This window comes from Plectrocnemia conspersa, unplaced genomic scaffold (assembly GCF_051122295.1).
Source record: "Plectrocnemia conspersa isolate PC_06_02 unplaced genomic scaffold, ASM5112229v1 ptg000010l, whole genome shotgun sequence".
Lineage (NCBI taxonomy): Eukaryota > Metazoa > Arthropoda > Insecta > Trichoptera > Polycentropodidae > Plectrocnemia > Plectrocnemia conspersa.
In genome coordinates, this window is record NW_028277174.1 from 29,748,119 (window position 1) to 29,767,606 (window position 19,488).

General features: G+C 30.8%; 4 protein-coding genes across 7 annotated transcripts in view; 1 reads left to right on the plus strand and 3 right to left on the minus strand.

The window, feature by feature from the left end:
- Positions 1-19,488, plus strand: part of kek5 (leucine-rich repeat, immunoglobulin-like domain-containing kekkon 5 protein) — a 653,879-nt gene that overhangs the window by 625,231 nt on the left and 9,160 nt on the right. For 3 of the 4 annotated variants that reach the window (XM_088194859.1, XM_088194856.1, XM_088194857.1), the window contains exon 6: positions 1,672-1,720. The exons of the other annotated variant lie outside the window; for it this stretch is intronic. The gene's annotated coding sequence lies outside the window, so the exon portion shown is untranslated. The remainder of the gene's footprint in view (positions 1-1,671; positions 1,721-19,488) is intronic. 4 annotated transcript variants of the gene reach the window in all.
- LOC148231296 (carboxypeptidase B-like) lies at positions 10,365-11,731 on the minus strand. Its single transcript, XM_088195925.1, has 4 exons — positions 11,565-11,731; positions 11,400-11,493; positions 11,014-11,325; positions 10,365-10,952 (listed from the first exon to the last, which is right to left on the minus strand). Exons 1-4 carry the CDS (start codon positions 11,729-11,731, stop codon positions 10,365-10,367), a joined length of 1,161 nt encoding a protein of 386 aa, XP_088052051.1.
- Positions 13,310-14,267, minus strand: LOC148231297 (carboxypeptidase B-like). The gene is made up of 2 exons (XM_088195927.1): positions 13,956-14,267; positions 13,310-13,897 (listed from the first exon to the last, which is right to left on the minus strand). The coding sequence occupies exons 1-2, from the start codon at positions 14,265-14,267 to the stop codon at positions 13,310-13,312; spliced, it is 900 nt and encodes a 299-aa protein (XP_088052053.1).
- On the minus strand, positions 17,772-19,381 carry LOC148231298 (carboxypeptidase B-like). Its single transcript, XM_088194123.1, has 5 exons — positions 19,285-19,381; positions 19,009-19,224; positions 18,851-18,944; positions 18,469-18,780; positions 17,772-18,410 (listed from the first exon to the last, which is right to left on the minus strand). Exons 1-5 carry the CDS (start codon positions 19,350-19,352, stop codon positions 17,823-17,825), a joined length of 1,278 nt encoding a protein of 425 aa, XP_088050249.1. The 5' UTR covers positions 19,353-19,381; the 3' UTR covers positions 17,772-17,822.

Here is a 19,488-nt window from a genome sequence, read left to right on the forward strand (position 1 = left end):
ATTACGTTACAAAGTTTTAAAAAGTATGGTCGAGGATTGAATATTTCAAGAGATTTCAGTGGCGCCCTACGTGACAGGGAATGCGTGTGTTATGAGGACATTTATGATGATAGTGTGAAATATAGAAGTTTTTGCATGCAAGAAATTAGCATAAGGGGTCTTATAATATATAATAATACTGTGATTTTTGTGATGTAAGTTTTAGTCGAAATGAAAAGTTTTATTTAGAAAATGATAGACATAATAAAGAAACGGTTAATGGTTTGGCAAATGGCTTTTTAATAAAGGCAAAGATCGATTTTTTTTATATTACAATTAAAATAAATATAGTAAAGCTTCAAAATTTATTAAGATGCATTAATTTCATAGCAGTATTTACAAATACTTTCTGTATAGATTTTTTGTTTCAAGCAGTTAATTAACTGTTAGGCGGGCCGTTTTAAATGATTACATAACTATAAACTGAATATGCATTCTTTGTTCTTGTAATAATATATAAGCAATAAAAGAAAGGCAGATGGTATTTAGTAAACTGATTATCGCCCGTAATTCACCGCCAGCAATTGATCGCATAAACAATTTATAGCATATTTTATATAAATATATATTGGGCTTTTTAAATTGAAAATAATGTTTTTTAATATGTGATATTTTTACCATCCGCACAGTGAATAAATAATTTCATTGAAATCATAAAGCAATTGATAATAAAATTATTGCAAATATAATTTTAAAAGTTCTAACACTAATTAATTATTTTGAACTTCTATTATATTAAATTAGGTTTGGGCTGGAATAGCAAAGGAACGTTTCGAATAAATCAAATTGCGTTTCATATACATTTTAAAACAATATATAACTTCTTAAATTATGTCTTGATTTAAAAAATATATTTTTAGACTTTCCACACATTTAATTAATCAATAAATGAGCGAGTGAATGAAGTAAAATGTGCTATAATTACATCATTTTATATGTGATTAATTGACGCGACGGTAAACTTTTTACCTATTCATTCAACTATGCATCTTTATATTCGATTCACTTTATGTTTATATTTTTTTTAAATAACAACTTAACTAAAACCATGTCACTATGTGATTTTAAAAGTTCAGTAACTTTTTGAATAACCTATGTACATAAATGTATATACTAAATATAACTAGTCCTTTGAAATAAAATTTTAATACTATTTATAAAGATTTTCTTTCTTCCGGAGCACATCCTGTTATCTTAGGATTCGATTTATATTTATTCATAATAACCTGATTTATTTACATTATTTTTATATAAAAACGCGTATCCTTATCTACATATTGCTATAAAAATATGTTATTTTAATACAAAAACCGGAAGTAAAATGAAGAGCTTTAATGCAAAATTTGTGAAAATAATTTACATATCCGTCGTTAAAATTTGTGTTAAAATAACGGTTTAAGTAACATTTCGTCGACAAAATTGCACTTGAAAATTTTCACTCTGAACCCGTCTGTCTGCTAACAAACTGCAATTTGTCAGTTGAGTGGTGACAAATTGTCCTCTGGCGTACTATTTGAACGTGGTTATTTTTTTCAACTGCGCACAAAGAGAATGAGCTCAAAGCACGTCAGATACATGAAATATTTCAGACGAAAACTTACTTTGTATAAACAAGCATTTTTATATTTGCAGGTCATTGAACATCATTTTTGATTGACTGGAATCAACAACACACAATAATGTGAGTATACATTATTTTAACCTATATATATATATATATATATATATATATATATATATATATATATATATATATATAAATCAGTTATTTTGCTTTAAAGTGGACTGAAATATTCAATTATTCTCATATCAGGGAAAACAGATTAGATAAATGTAGTAAATAATCATTGCCACTTTGTAATGCATTTCTAGGTAGCATAGTAAAAATTCGATTCTAAAATATATTACTAACGCCTTATAAAATAATGAATAATTTTATTCTGCAGTTATTTTATACCGGATAGATATATAGATTATTAATTAAATTCTTACGAAACTAGAAATCAGACTCAACACAAAATGTATGATCTCCCATACTCACACCATTCACCAACCCAGCTTTGCAGTGAAAGAGATTAGACAAATGCGTTCACCCTTAAACTTGTTAGATATTTTTACAAAAAATATTTTATTTAATAAAAATAATTATGCATTCAGCACAAAATTTTATCAATAGAACCTATTTCATAAATCTAAAATCTATTCTTGCTATAGTAGTCTCCAAATCGTACCAAGGATCAAATTTTACTTTTGGAGATTTGAGGTAACTTCTTTAGCTGGACTGAATCGGAAAGTCGAAGTAAAAGCGAATGCTTTTCTTGGGCTTTTTTAGTTCATTTCGATTGATTTGGCGTAGCTTCACCTTGTTCTGAATATAAATAAGATCCAACGGTTTTAGTTTGAAAATTATTATGGATACGCATATCCACTCTTTGTTTTTTTATTAAATTCGAGAGACACAAATCAATTAGTTTTAGACCCTTTAACAAGTCTTACAAACTAATACAATGATTATGAATGGTTCTGACAAAGGTATTTTTATTTTACTCCCAAAAAATATATATACAAAATCTATTATAATTTTTGTACACATTTGGAACATACCATTGTCAATTCCACAATTTGAGGGACCATGAATAAGTTTCTTGATTCCAACAGCATAGAAGACGTCTACTCTTTTCTTTAACACATATTGTCTACACTACAATCTCTGGAAGTTGGCCAAATTTGGCCAAGGACGGAGAATATAGTGAGTTACTATGGTCGAGTTCGGTCTAAAATCTCTCGGAAGTTGTCCGAGGTTACTGAGAACGGGAGGTAAAGTGGGTGTAATTCAGACGACTTTGCCAGCTTCGAGCGCTTCCGAACATTGTCGGCAAACGGACCAAAGTCAAAGAAACCGAAGTCGGAGCTGCTCTTTTGAGCGCGAGCGGTGAGATACTGCACCTTTCGCTCTCTCGCGTGTTAAGTGACGAGAGTGAGAGAGATAATGATATGGTTTTTCACAAACTTAGATAAGACGAGTAGCTCGGTTCAATTTCAGTATGCGCGTAGGCGTCCTATGGTTAACACGCATGTCGAGCGCTGCATCGTGGTCACGTGGTCAAGTTATAATACAACATGCTTATCGTGGAATTAAAAAAACTCTTACTGACATCTTTGAATATTTTAGGGCACCAAAATAGATTAATTATATTTTTGATAGTATATTCTTTTAATAGATATCGTTATTATATTTTTTTTTCATTAAAATTAAATTATAAAAAATAATTAGTGGTACTTGATTTTGTTAAAAAAATCGTTTCGAATATCCTTATGAATTTTCCTAGATCGGTTTATATAAATGTCACACCATAAAGAATTCTTATTTAGAATCGATGGCGACAAATTCTAGGATAGTCACAGATGTGTTGTTCGTATTCTGAAGTATAATTTTTATGCCTTATGGCACTTTGCAAAAACCGACAAAGATTTTGCGTAATTTGAATATTTACGACCGAAAAGTTTTCACTGATATTGTACTGGTGAGTGCCCACACAAACTTTTATAATTATCAGTAGCGTAATTTGAATGCTATGACAATTTAAAAATTGCGATTATTTGGCACATTTTTCGATCGCGTGCAAATATGTCAGCTGTACATGACAACAGCCGACGTGCATACGTCATTCATGCCCGCCGTCTGGACGGCATATGAAATTTGTGGCAGTGTGAAATTTGTGGCAAGTCGGCGACCTCGGCCGACTTCAGTTGAACTTCGGTTCGGACAACTTCCAGAGAGTGTAGTGCAAACATAACTCTCGCAGTTTCCGATAGCCGAATATTTCAAAAGTTATTTAATTTTTATATTTTAATAGTATTTATTAATTTTGATTGAAGTAATTTGTGACAACGGATGGCTTTTTATTATTTTTCCCATGAACTTACATTTGGTTTATTTTTACCACCACATTGCTAAAAATAAAAACAAAATGTCGATTATCTCTTAGTAGAGTGAAAAAATCGCTTTAATTTTGAATAGCCATGTATCTCTACATTCCGTTGAATATCACTCATATCTTATTATTCTTCTATATATCCTTTCTAATAAGAGAAATTGTTTTATATACATTCTCTAATCTAATAGGCATTTCGCATATTTGTTTCAGCTTAATGAAAAAAATATATTTAAAAAAAATACCTAATATTTATTTATATATTTATTTATTTATTTACCGTTAAGGTGTATGCTATGTTAAAAATATCTTTAATAATTTAAACCATGAGATGATGTTGCATATTGTCTTGGTTAATGTAACAGATGCTGCGTTTATTATACGGCATAAGGGTATGGACCAGTGTTGCTTGTTAGCGGTTACAAGACAAATTTGTATTATCACGTCGACCACAAACAACTGGTTTCCTGAAACTATAGTCCGAATGTTGCTCACAAGGCGAAGTACAAATTACTTTCGCAAAATACAGCACATCAAAGCAAAAATTTATCATTAATTAATTAACAAATGAGAAGATAAATATTTTTTTCTATTCATTACTTTGAAGAAGACTTATAAATATACTTTTGTTTAAAGTATCAGATCATATGTTTCAGAACACTTAAATAAACAGTGCTATACAACTGTAAGATTTTTTATGTTAAGATATTTTCTTAGATAAAAAAATAATTTAAAAAACCCGTATCTTGGCCTGACAATCAAGATATTAGTGGACAAACATACAATTTAAGTTCACAATGTGAGAGTTTTCAACCATTTGCGTCATTAGACATCATAACGACCGCTTGAACAATGAACAGAAATTCGCTCATCATAACAAAATATCAGCGGCAATAAAAGAAATATATGGACACAGAATTGCTCATACATTATCACCGCTAATAAAATCTTATCTTTGTATGAGAAGATAGAGACAACACCTTCAACCTTGCGCATATTACCAATGCTCTTCGAACTACTAGCTAGCAATCGCTAAAGTAGACATATGGACCATATTTTATCTTAAGCCGTTTACTCATCTGCGATTCACCAGAGCTGTCTCAAATCGGAATTTTAACAGAAAAGAGAAAAGCGGTGAGAGACGCAATAGTGAAAGGACACAAAGACGCCACAAAGTCACAGCATTACAGACGAGCCATAATACCTATATCATCACGACTAGTGTTTTTTCTCGAGAATTTCTTAAGAAAAATACATAATTTAAAATTATTTTTCTAAATTGAAAATTTGCTTTAAAATATTCATGCTTTTTTAAAACTTTTTATAGAGGTCGGAAGTATTTAAATAGCAAAAAAATATTTACAATTTTCTCAACGACTCTAAATGGGCTTATCTTTGCTTTAGTAATATAATAACTACATTAATAATCAATAATAAGTTAGGTGAACTTCAATCACGTTTTTTTTTCAATACTATTCGGCTTTAAAATTCGAGAACAGATTCACAATATTTGAATTATTTAGCTTTTAGAGTATTTTTGAAAAGAACGTCTGGTTGGCGATATGGTTGCCACAGTCGAATATATTGCATAGAGGTATCTGAACTAAGAGTGAGAATAAACTGGTTGTCTCACGTGGCATGGGTGGACTCGAGGTGAGCTCGAAACTACTCCGTCTCTAGCCAAATGCTTGATATATTTAAGATAAAATTAATAATAAAAATTTAAAGCTTCGCACGCTAAACAATAAATACCACAATATATGACATGCCAAACATACAGTCACACCAAAAATATTGTAATAAATCACAAAGGTGTATCACAAGTGTGCAGGGATGCATTTAACTAGCAAATGTCAAAGGAAAGACAAAACTAATTTCATTGGAAACCACCCATCAAATTATAGTGGTTGTCTGGTATATAAGCAACTTTAACAAAAATAGCATCCACAACTTCAAACAAAAAAATACAAATAAAACCAACCAACGCAAATACAATATAGTCAACCGAGAACAAACCAACGTATGTACAAAAAATTAGAATTGACGCTACGCAACCGATCGTAATATTAGAGGAAAACAACTCCTTATCCGAAATATGGAACGCCAACGGTCTATCGCAACACACACAAGAAATATTTTTTTTACTCGAACAAAGAAATAATAAATAACGAACAAATACACGACATACAGAGACAGACTAAAACTCCACTCAAACAAAATGGCAACCGAACTACTCGACTGTATATATGACGACACCAAACGACTTGAATGATTTAGACCATCTGACATACCATTCAGACGGTCTAATAAAATAAATGTAAAATAGTAAATTAGTACAAACAAATAAATTAGTACTATATAAATAGATTTGATTTTGAAATAATAAAATAAATATGGAGAGGCAGCCAATGTAATGTTTTTTTTACATGTCAATATCTTAATCGGAAAAAAATATTGTTTATCTATAAACAGATTGTAAATAAATAAATATAAAATAATGTTGAATCCTAAATTAAATATTGCCTCTCTGGCTTAGTGTATAATGGCTTTATTTTCTGAGAATAAGACGTCTCTAAGTGCTTTAAGCAATCATGTCCTATCATATGTATGTGTTCTTGTGCTAAATGGTCTTTCGCGATTCATAGAATTTATACTCTTTGTCATTTTTCGATTAGAGTGGCGAATATATATAGGTTTGAAATTCAAAAAATATGTTCACTGTGTCAATTTTACTATTATGGACAATGCTATCTCGAGTGACTATAACAAAAATATATTCATATCGATCACGGGCTTCCCCGCATTTTCTCCCCCGATACTCGATACCTGTATGACAACTGCTCGGTCGTTTTGCATTTTTCTGTCAAAATTTCATTTGTCAACTTCACCGGTCCATTTCTGGTCCCGGCATCAATCCCCGCGCTCCGTTCATGTTTTATTCATGACTTTTAATATTCGCCACCCGCAGAAAAAATCTGGTTCGCTTCATCGGTGCGGTGATTTACCGCGCCGCCTAATGTGACTTTACATTTTACGCTTCCGGGCTTTTTTTCATTTCGTTTCGGCCCTTTGCGGCCAAGCCCACCGATCGTGGGCTTGTTTATTGGGAAAATTCAATTTGCGCGCCACCGCTTCGTAAATAAAAAATAAATTTCACAACCGATCGCTTCGTTGTCCACTATTTACGATTGAATATTGCTCAAGGTGTCAATGTCAAAGAGTTTGACGGTAAATTGTGAGGACTTACATTTAAAGTGAGAGTTGTGATCTCAAAGTATATTAGCACAACGAACTAAGAGAGGGCTTGAAAATGTCATCCCAAACTCAATAATCAGTAGAAAGAGACTGCGCCCTTTTTAATGATAGGGATGGCTGGCGAAGTGAGAACAAAAGCAGATATTGCACACACGAAATTCTTTCTACTATTTGTACACATTTATCTCTATTTAATTTTGCAGCCAGATAATAAACAATTTAGTTAATTACACCTAACATATTGTTTTATCATCACTATTAAAATACTTTAAACAAAGAATAATAATTAAAACACCTTGCTAGTTAATGCAACACATCAGTAGAGTAATATCGAACATGGCTTTTAAGTAATAGTATATAAAACAATTTACCATACCGTTTAACATACAAAAGATTGAAAGGATATGTCAGTTGCATGCATTCCAATTTACCTATGGCCTAAATGCGGCTTTAAACTTTGTTTGACGTTTATATATGAAGCGTCAGACTCAACAAGTTGTGTGTTTTTACTTTTTTCATACCTTAAATAATAAAATAGTAAAAAGTAAATTTAAGAATACATCTCTTTGAAGCAAACTTATATGTATCTAGACAAAATATCATACACTAAACGATTTTTTATAATATTTTTAACGCCACATATATTTGCATGATTTTTTACCGTTTTTATTTAACACATACCTTGAAACACGTGCTATAAACAAAACAGATGTTTCGTCGCCTTGGGATGTTTGCGGATTATTTTACCCCTTTGGGGAGAGAATCTTTTCGTTGGGGTAGGGGCTGTAAGAAAGTAATATCAGGAGATTCTTATCCTCGTAAAGTTTTTACGTTTCTCTTTTTATAAATAGCACGCCTTGATAAGGACATTTTACCGTCTAAAGTGGATTATCTTTACGTTTGACATTCATTAAAAAATATTGTTATGAGTCAGTCCATGCTTCTTTGAATTGGAATTCTTGCAAAATCTGTTCCTTAAGGTTCGAAACACACTAAAGCAGCAAACGTATGCTATATATTAAAGCCTAATACAATATGTAGTGACTAGCCGATCGTTCACACTACGACAGCAACGTCACGATTTTATTGCTTTTGACGTAGATTTTTTACTTCTGATAAGTGTTATTTGTATACTATTCTATTAAATAAAATTTAAGTTAAATGTATTTTATCAAATATTTACTTTTGGGACACCTTTCGAACATTTGGGCTAGGTTTTTAATACCGAATACTAGCATATATAATCTTAAAGAAGTTGTAGATAATTTTAATAATGAATTAGGTATAATATGGTTTAAAAATAATGTACTTAAACTAAATGTATATTTATTGTACGGATGTGTAAACTTGTATAATCGCAAAAATAAAAATGTAGTGAGTTTCCTCAATGTAATAAACAATCACCTTCGTGCATTAAAAAATAAATTATAATATTAAAGCTTTTATTAAATTTGTTTAGTGTAAAAAAAAAACTATAATAGTTAAATAAATAATATATTTTATACCGACCAAAATGTATTGACAATCATTTTACTCATTACCATTGTTCACATTTTTGCTTACCTAGAATGCAGTAATTTGCTATTTTTACTTGAATTGTATAATTCTTTGTTAAATAAGTTTGCCGGCACTCCAAACATACAAAAGCTCAACAGTTGTGGCAAAACTTTTTAGGATTAGGAAGAAAACATATCACCGCTTTCATGATTTATTACAAAACGTTCTTCTTGTATGATAATGAAACATTTTATAGTACAGAAATACTGTAAGATTTTTTCAACAAACAGTATTCAATGTTCAATCGTTGAATACAATAAAATCTCATACCTTAATCTTAATGTATCTATTTTTAATTAGGACTTATATTTGAGTTGAGCATAGCTGCGCGAAACTATTTTTGTATTATGATTGCCGAGAAAGATGATGTGTGGTATTTTTGACAGTAAATAGCAAAAACGACTAAAATGAGCAACGAACAATAATCTGAAAGGCAAACAGAAATTTATTTTTAATGTATAAATTTATTTAAAAAGAATCTAGTATCAATCAGATACCACAAATTATCTTTATTTTGCCTATTTTAGTGCTATAAAATAATTAATGAAAATGTTTTCATAAATATTTTGTACAAGAGACACTGATTTTAAATACTAAAATGTTGAGGGTGCTAAACCAAAATTTTTGAGAGCCTCTGTTGGTTTTGATACTAAAGAATTTTATATTTAGTATAAAATTAGTATACTTTTATATATTTTTTCGTATTTTACATATTCATACTTACATATTTCATAAATATATATTGTTATGTATCTTAGGTAATTTTAATGTATATATACAATATTTCAATATGTAAAGTGAAGCTAAATATGTTTGTTAATAACATTATTTAAAAATTTTATTATAATTTATAAACACAATATCAATATTCCAATAATAAATTTTAAAATAATAAAATACTAATTTTGAGATTATATTCAATCGTATAAATTAGTTAAAATAGTCATTAAACTATTAGGATTGTGTCCCTTGGATTTAATAAGAATCGGAATTTAACAAACATGTGTACGTATTCGAACAAATGTCCTTTAAATATATTTATTAACGGATATTTTGCATCGAACCCGTTGGACCCTACTTTAACAAATAATAAGGGTACATATCTAATAGCTCCTCAGATACAGCATCTCCTAATTCTAAGTACAAAATTTACAGGTTATCCCTCGAAGAAAATCTAAAAAAAAGAACATTCTCCTATCTATTCAGAAAATATTTTTTAAAATATGCCATTTTAGTGAAATCGTACCGGAATACTTTTTCACTGGTAGATATATATTTTTACTATAAATATAATTTATCTGGCAGGTGGTAGTAAAATTACACGATTTCAACTAAAATGACCATTTATTGCCCAACTATTGCCCCTCCCCCCTCCTGAAAAAATCTGTAATCACATCCCTGGTCAATTCTATTACTTTTTATTTTTTTAATTTTTAATGATATTTTAAATTTCCCATGAGCTTATTTTGCGAATTTAACAGAAGAGCGATATTAAACGTCCAGTCCGCAACATGGAAGAATAAGGGACCCAATGGTGACTCTTTAAAGTTGTCTATAAAAGTAAAATAATAGGATAACCTAAGAATACGATTTGGTATTTTCTATGACATGTCTGGCCATTACTAAGAATCCTGCCCACGTTTCTGTTACGGTCTGTTTGATATTCTCAGGCGGTAGGTCAAAACCATATTTACCACCGCATGGTAATTCCACTGTATACGCTATGGGAATTTTACCAACCCCCATAGCATAGTCCTTGCTGCAACCCGCCGATTTATAGAGAATCTGCGCCGAACTTCCTACAGTATAATTTGGAGAACCGGGCACTGCCAATGTTTGAATTGCCTTGGCAAATTTTACTGCTATGGCTTCAAGTTCGTCATGATTTTCTGGCAAGGACACTTCATAGCCCCACGGATACAATACATAGCTTCCACAACTGTGAACAGATATATATAACCTGGCTCTGTTCATGTTCTTCAAGATTTGATGGCTCACTGTTTGTGATTCGACTTCAGAAAAAGCTTTAGGTCCTCCGTAAGTTTCATCACAAGGATTACTGCTAGCTCCTGACACCATCCACTCAAAATCAAAGTTTCTATTACCATCTACACCGATACATTCAGAACCAGGGACAACCGAGCGAGTTTTTCTCCACATGCGTTCCTAAAACCATATCCGTTTTATTAAAATATAAAATATACTACATCATACATTTTCAACTTACACCAATGAAAGTATACTCGTAACCATCGGGATTAGCTGAAGGAATAATCAACCAATCTAACTTGTTAACAACGTCGCTTTCTGTAACATTTTCTACTAACTTGGTGATTACGTACAAAGCCATCGCGGGTGCTATCCATTCTCTAGCATGCATTCCAGCTTCAATTATTATGACAGGTTTTTTTGATTTATCCCACTTATTGTTGGAAATTTTAATCAGTTTAATTTCTCTTCCTTGCGGTGTCTTATTACCGGTTTCAACCGTCACTGTGTTAGGATATTTAATTGCTAATGAATCCAGATATGCGTTAATCTTAAAAATATTTATAATGAATACCCAAATTAAATTTAAATAGCTGCTTATTATTTATATTATGAGTTAAATACCTCACTATGTTTATAATAAGAAGTAAATTCAATTCTTCCATTTCCTCCATCAGATCTTGCCTTTTCGTTTGCCTCAATTTCATTCTGCACCATTCTAAATATATTTTATTAAATATAATACAATGCAAAAGTGTATTTATATATTATTATTAAAAATATTTATACCTTTCCACGTCTTCAATGAATATTTTATAACGAATACTATTAAGATTCAATATTGATTCAAAAACTTCTAAGCCATTTTTTGGCACTAATATTCTACCTTCTTTTTCTTTCACCAAGGATCTCTGCCACACAATTAAACCAGGAATAATTGTCTCCAAACCAGTCATTATGGTGTGATATTTTCTTATCTGAGGCCATACTTTATAAACTTTACTTCTAAAAATTCAACCAAATAATAAAATGTATATATAAATAATAAATAGTAACTTACCCTATAAGAGAAATGTCAGCAGACACATAAAAAAATAAAACAAATATAATAGACAAAACTGTCTTCATATTGATGACTGATTAAATAAAAGCACACGCTGCTACTTCTTTATATACATGTCTCTAACCAATCTAGTTTAAAGTAATACGTGAGATTAATATTAATCACTATACAAATACGCTTTAAGTATATTTTCATATATATACACACAAACACACACATACACACACACACACACACACACACACACACACACACACACACACATATATATATATATATATATATATATATATATATATATATATATATATATATATATATATATATATATATATATATATATATATATATATATATATATATATATATATATATATATATATATATATATTGGCTAAGGATGCCATCGCGATCTTACCTGTATGTGAGCGTTACTCTTCATCCTCGGAGACTAACTGTCGCTCTCGTCCTCGACCTGGTCACGTGGTGTTGCTATATTTTTTTAAATTATCACTATTTTTGTTATTTAATTTATAATTTTTATCAATTGATTGTGTATAGTGTTGGAAATAGTGTTAATTTGTGGTCTTTTGTATACCGGTTTCACCCTGCCCAGAATTGAAAGCTAAGATCTCAGAATCATTTTTTCATTATTATTCCTGATTTTAATAATACTTAATTAAGTACATCAGAAGGTTATTTAATTAGCAACAAAAAAGTATCAGTCTTTTCATACAATGATTTTAAACGGTGTATTCACTCACAACATTGAGTCAGCTTATCAAACTGCAGCTTGGTATATACAAGCTAGAGCAGCTCAGTATACACAAGCTAGAGCAGTTTGGTATATATACATAAATACTAGATTCATGAAGCAAGAGCCAAGACTTGTTGAATTTGTATCTTATAATATATTGAAATACTGCAGTTAGTGAGTTGAACTTTTAATGTGTCTTCTCTTGTACGAGCCATTGAGCTTCTCAACGAGTTTACCAAATACAATGATGCTTTCGGCGATAGTTATGAGGAGCTAGGGAAAAATATGTTGTATTTTAGGTGTGCATTATGTTTTATTTTATTTTTTTGTTAATATTTAATGGTATATTTATAATTTGATATACATCATGACGCAGTTGTATTATAAAAAAAATAATCTGAATATAGTAATCATACAGATTGATGTTTTCTGCAAGCAGCTTTGAAGAATTGTGAACGGGTTTATTTCGGCTAAATTGGCCGTTTGATTAATCTTCGCCGTTGACCCGTATGAATTATTTATGGTATGGATATCCATGAGAGAGTATATTAAATGTGCATTTACTACCTGTTTTGTCTTCTATTGTGTGACAACCTTAGGATTCTATTTCAATACAAAATATGCAATTCGTTGAAAATAAATTTAAAAAAGGAAGTAATGAAACTATCGTAACTAAAAATATTCATTAATATACTTTTGACTAACATACATAACTTATTTTGCTTCATTGCTATAATTTTCAATTACATGTCTTGCTAGTACCAAAACTCCAACCCAAGTTTCGGTCACAACCTGTGTTATCTTTGAAGGTGGTAATTCAAAACCATAAGTATATCCTGGCAGTTCTAGAGTGTAAGATATAGGCATCCCACCGACTGCCATCGCATAGTCATCGCTTCCGCCAGCTGCTGCACCTAGAATTAAAGCTGTGTTTCCAACACGATAATCATCAGCATCAGGTTCTTTCACACTGTTTACTGCTTCTGCGAACTTGAGTCCCAAAGAGTTGAGTTCGTCATGATTCGACGGCAAAGAACCATCATATGCGTATGGATACACCAAGTAGCTTCCATAACTATGAACAGCTACATACAACTTAGCTCTATCTTTGTTCTTTAACACTTGATCCCTCACTGATCGAGTTTCAACTTCAGAAAAAGCTTTAGATCCTCCGTATGTTTCATCGCAAGGATTGTTACTAGTTCCTGACTCCATCCACTTAATATCAAAGTTTCTATTACCATCCACGCCAATACAATCTGAATCTGGTATCACGGAGCGAGTTTTACGCCACATACGATCCTAAAAATCAATCAACGTTAACAGAAACTAAAATCTCTATTATTAAATGTGTACTTACAACTGTTTGCGCGTATTCATAACCATCTGGATTGACCGAAGGAAAGATCAACCAATCCACTTTATCAACCACGTCGCTTTCTGTAACATTTTCCACCAACTTCCTGATTATGTACAATGCAACTGAAGGAGATATCCATTCCCTGGCGTGAATTCCGGCTTCTACGATTATAACAGGTTTTTTGGAATCTTCCCATTTGTCTTTAGAAATTTTAATAAATTTAATGTCTCTTCCTTCCGGTGTCTTATTGGCAGTTTCAACAACCACTGTTTTAGGATATGTACTTGCTAGTGAATCTAAATACTCATTCATCTAAACATACTAATAAATATATATACATAGCTTATTTAATTTATATCATAAACACCTCATTATGCCGATTATAAGAAGTAAAGCTGATTCTCTCGTTTATTCGTTTAGATCCAACCTTTTCATTTTTCACAGTTTCATTATTGAGCGTTCTATTATTTTATTATATTTATTACTATAATATAACATATTACTATATTATTAAGATACTGTACCTATCTACATCTTCAATAGATACTTCATAACCAATACTATTAGGATCCAGTATTGATTCAAACGTTTTTAAACTACTTTTAGGCACTAAAATTCTAGCTGCATGCATGTTTGAAGTAATCGCCTGATCTTTTTTAGTTTGAGGCCATACATTATAAACTTTACTTCTAAAAAAATATATAATGATATTCTAATTTAAAATATATATAATAACTCTAACAACTTACCCTTCAATAGAAACTTCAACAAATGTATAATAAAATAAAGCAAAAAGAAACACTAGTATTCTATCCATCTTGACAACTAACTGTCGTATTACGTTATGACTTTTTATATATTCGAGAATTTCTAAAGTTTGATTAAAAGTTATGTCACTAATTTTATTTAAATAAATAACAACAATTATATACAATATGTTTTATATATTATATTTATATTTCAAGTGTTTCTGCGTCCCCCTGTATGTATGTTATTACTAAAAAGAAATAAAATAACTATTATTTTTAAATAGTTTTATCTTTAATTCTTTACGACAAAAATGTATTAAAATTTTTATTACCAAAGAATTTCCTTTGACTATTAAGATATGCTTTTATTTATATTTATAATTTACATACATACACACACAAATATTTTTAAATATAATATTATGTGTCTACATCTCTTGTTGACCCTTAAAATTTTTATCCCAAATATTTATTTTTATTTTTAAACCATTTTATGATAGAAATATTATTTTTAATTCAATAATAATATATTGACCAAGATTTTTAGTCAGTATATAACCAATCACTTCAAGAGAATTATATTGTTGTATTTTATAAAAATCATAATATTTACTATAAATCTAAAAAAATTATTATTTTACTCGTGCCTATGTTCAGATCGATCATTTTTGTTCATAATTATATTTACTCAATCTTAAGAGTATATTTTTTAATATTATCCTTTTGTACAGTTGGGATTATTTCTAGTATATTATATTTCTTTAAAAATATGTATAGCTAGTTTAACAACATATGACAACTGAGCTAAGCATTTTTTTTAAATAGTGTATGTGGTGCGAATGATGTATTATTTATTTATTTATTATGGCCAAAACTCGGAGGCACTCTGGTTACCCTGGTGTGAGGCGGCGGAGGGCAGGGTATTCTTTGACGGACCTCGACAAAGTTTGACGACCGGTTATATTATCCATTAAAGATGTAAATAATTATAAACCTTCAAAAAATACTAATGAAATTTAAAAAAAAATTAAAAATTGCTTCTTTTCGAGCAAATTGCGTGGAATCATAAATACGTGTTTATTTAATTTTTTAAATTTAGATTATTTTATTTTCAATTTTGTGGATATCGGTTTGCCTTTTTCAGATATCGAGGAGCTTTTCGACACTATCTGACATGACGATTTAATATAAACTCTTAAATAGTGAAGCCTTGCTGTACAACTACCTGCGTGACAGAACTAGGGAGTCCCGCAAGGCAGTATCTTCGGCTCTCTTCTTTTCTCATTATTCATTCACAACGTTCTAATGTCGCATAATTGACAACTTACATTACAAAATGATGATTTAGCGATATATACGAACTCATCGAACAGAAAAATAATTGCTGGTATTATTTTTTTTTTAGATAAAATAAAAAAATAAAATATACGGCGCTATGTCAGTGACTATTATGCAAAGTACAATGTTTTTTCATGACTTATTCGGTCATTTCTAAGATTGGGTTTAATTCTGGAGATTTTGGTGACTATTTAGCTGGACCTGGCCAAACAGACTAAGGGGAAGCAGCTGCTTTTTTCAAGGATCCAATCTATATTTTTTCTGTGTCTCTGCTTGGTGCGGGAATAGCTGAACTCTCGTTAATTTTATGGTTATGTGTGAAGCTTTTGAAAGAATAATATTTCTAATGAAAGTGATTTAATAATATTAATACGTTTTTAAACTATCATGAACAGCAAATGAATGTTTCGCAGCTTCCAAATTATTTTTTATATACATTTTAGAGCAGTTTATAATTTCACTAGCAATTATTAGTTAATATATATGTATATCTACTGATAAAATTTTATTCGAACATGATTTCACTGAAAATATAACATTAATCTATATATATACATATATAATTCAGAGCTTGGTACATGTTTTGCGGAGATATTTTGACCCTGACCGTAGCATTTGTATTTAGCACCGACCATCACAATATGCACTTACCTGTCTTAGCCTTTTGATGTACATTTATATCCGTTCGAATATGCTATCGTTTGTATAACTCCGATAGCAAAAAGTGAAAATACCGAAATAAAGCAGTTATATTATAAGCTTTTATGTTGTATTGCGACTGATTTTGTCGCAACAATCACGATTGGTCCTGACACTTAAAAATAATTATATAAAAAAAAAAATTTTTCGTTAATAAAAGGCAAGCTTTTTTCGGCAAACAAACAAAAAATATCAGGCAGAAAAGACTCTTGGCTATTTTGGCTATAGCTCCAATATTTCGAAGAGGGTGTGCCTTATACAACTGCTTACATATAAAGCTCTTGATTGTTTCAGCATATCCAATATTTTCTTTTGTAAATTTTTGTAAATATGCGTTTAAGAATTACCACAAATTCTCACCCTTGAACTAGCCCTAATTGTCATACTTGTAGATTATCAACTTAAAACCTTTAAAGATTTTTGGCAGACAAACTTTTAACTTTTATGGAAATATATAAATAAAAAGAGAACCAACACATGACTCACTAATCAAAATGAATTCAATTGATTGATATCGTTTAAATATAAATATAGATTATCTAAACATCGACAAAAAAATTTCTAATCATAGACAAGTAAATCCCCAGAAAAAATGGAAGCGCCAAATATTATTTTTAATTCGCACTGCAATCTTTTACCGTTAGCTTTGACACTTGGTTTCTTAATATTTTATAAATAAATGTTGTTAATTAATTTTAGGTTTAGATGTGAAAGTATTATATATTTATCTCATGATTGTATCAGTCGCTAGAACTACAGGATCGTACAGTCGTATTACTCCCCCCGCTGTTCCATAACATACGCACATCTAAGACACTGCGCAACATATATACGTTAACAAGCCATAATAGCTAGCTTAATACCTATAACAGTTTAAATGTTTAAAGCTAATTTAATGTTTTATCTACGTGCATATTGTATCATTATTTTGACCCTGAAACATACATAAATTACTATTATTATATTATCTTTGCACACATAACGGCATAATAAATTATTGCAAAATATATGGTTTACAAAAATAAAACTATTTTTAATTTTTATAATTTTTATTTTTTATATAAATGAATAAAATATGCTCCTAATTCATGCCATACTTTTCTAGAACATGTCTGGCCAACACTAAGATTCCAGCCCAGGATTCCGTAACTACTTGTCTAATCTTTGATGGTGGAAGATCAAATCCAACATTACCACCTCCTGGCAGTTCTAAAGTGAATGCCAAATCAATCTTACCGACAGCTATAGCATAATCATCGCTTGCACCAGCTGCCGCATAGTTCAAAGCTGTAGCTGAATTTCCAACTAAATAATTTTTAGCTCCGGGTGCTTTCAAAGCATCTATAGCCTTGGCGACCTTCAATCCAACCATGTGAAGTTCAGGATAATTTGGCGGCAAAGAACCATCATAACCGTACGGATACAAAAAGTAGCTTCCATAGCTGTGAATAGCCAGATATAACTTAGCTCTAGCTTTGTACTTTGACATTTGATCTCTCAATGCTTGAGTTTCGACTTCAGAGAAGGCTCTGGGTCCAGCGTAATTATCAGCGCAGGGATTGCTGCTGCTTCCTGAAGACATCCACATGAAATCAAAGTTTCTGTTTCCATCCACGCCTGGACAGGAAGACGATGCTACTGTATTTCTAGTCTTTCTCCACATGCGGTTCTATAAAACAATTTGTATTAATATTTCATCATATGATCCATATTTTACATATACACACATTGGTGTGACTGTATTCGTAACCATCTGGATTCAACTGAGGGAAGATCAGCCAATCAATATTGTTGACCACATCACTTTCAGTGACATTCTCAACTAGCTTTTCAATCATGTACAAAGCTACAGATGGAGCTATCCATTCTCTAGCGTGAATACCAGCATCTACAATTATCACAGGTTTTCTTGGATCGCTCCATTGGGTACTAGAAATCTTGATCATCTTCACTTCCCTTCCTTGAGGAGTCCTAGCTGCAGTTTCTACAGTAACCATCTTAGGATATTTAAGCGCCAGTGAATCCAAATAGGCATTGATCTAAATTTTTACATTGAATTATAAAAATTACTCAACTCAAAATAGCACAGGCTAATAGTATCATAGATACCTCATTATGGCGATTATATGCTGTGAAACTGATTTTCTCCTTTCCTCGCTGTAATCTAGCTATTTTTTGTTGTTGGACTTCATTTTTTAATACTCTAAATATACGTTTGATTTATAGTAATGAACAATTAAAATAATACAATAATAAAAAAATCATACTTCTCCACATCCTCAATGAACACTTCATATTTTATCTTTTTAAGATTCAAGATTGTTTCGAATTTTTTCAGTCCAGTCTTAGGCACCAATATCCTGCCCTCTCGCCCTTCAACGTGAGCCCTCTGCCACACGTCTAATCCAGGTATCCTCGTCTCTAAGCTCGCCAAGATCTTGAAATCCTGCTTCGTCTTAGGCCATACATTATACACATGACTTCTGAAAATAGCATCAAAAAATAATATTCTGTGTGATTCACATTAATTTATGTAAGCTTACCCTTCTATGGACGTATCGGCGGATACGTAATAAAATAGGACAAAGAGGAAAACTGCTATTGACTTCATATTGGCGACTAAGTCATGTTGTTCGTCACCTGTTTATATACATGCCACTCAAGATTGCTTATCTCACAATTAGTTTATGAATGTGTACCATTAATCTAAATCTGAAATAACACAATTCCATTCGATATGATGTTAC

Excerpts from the sequence above, each read along its gene's own strand:
- LOC148231296 (XM_088195925.1), bottom strand. The coding sequence starts at position 11,731 with ATGACTGGTTTGGAGACAATTATTCCTGGTTTAATTGTGTGGCAGAGA. Across the intron at positions 11,494-11,564 it reads TTCATTGAAGACGTGGAAAG|AATGGTGCAGAATGAAATTG; the intron begins GTATAAATATTT and ends AAATATATTTAG. Across the intron at positions 11,326-11,399 it reads CTTATTATAAACATAGTGAG|ATTAACGCATATCTGGATTC; the intron begins GTATTTAACTCA and ends AATATTTTTAAG.
- LOC148231297 (XM_088195927.1), bottom strand. The coding sequence starts at position 14,267 with ATGAATGAGTATTTAGATTCACTAGCAAGTACATATCCTAAAACAGTG. Across the intron at positions 13,898-13,955 it reads ATGAATACGCGCAAACAGTT|GATCGTATGTGGCGTAAAAC; the intron begins GTAAGTACACAT and ends ATTGATTTTTAG.
- LOC148231298 (XM_088194123.1), bottom strand. The coding sequence starts at position 19,352 with ATGAAGTCAATAGCAGTTTTCCTCTTTGTCCTATTTTATTACGTATCC. Across the intron at positions 19,225-19,284 it reads GCCGATACGTCCATAGAAGG|AAGTCATGTGTATAATGTAT; the intron begins GTAAGCTTACAT and ends TGCTATTTTCAG. Across the intron at positions 18,781-18,850 it reads CATATAATCGCCATAATGAG|ATCAATGCCTATTTGGATTC; the intron begins GTATCTATGATA and ends GTAAAAATTTAG.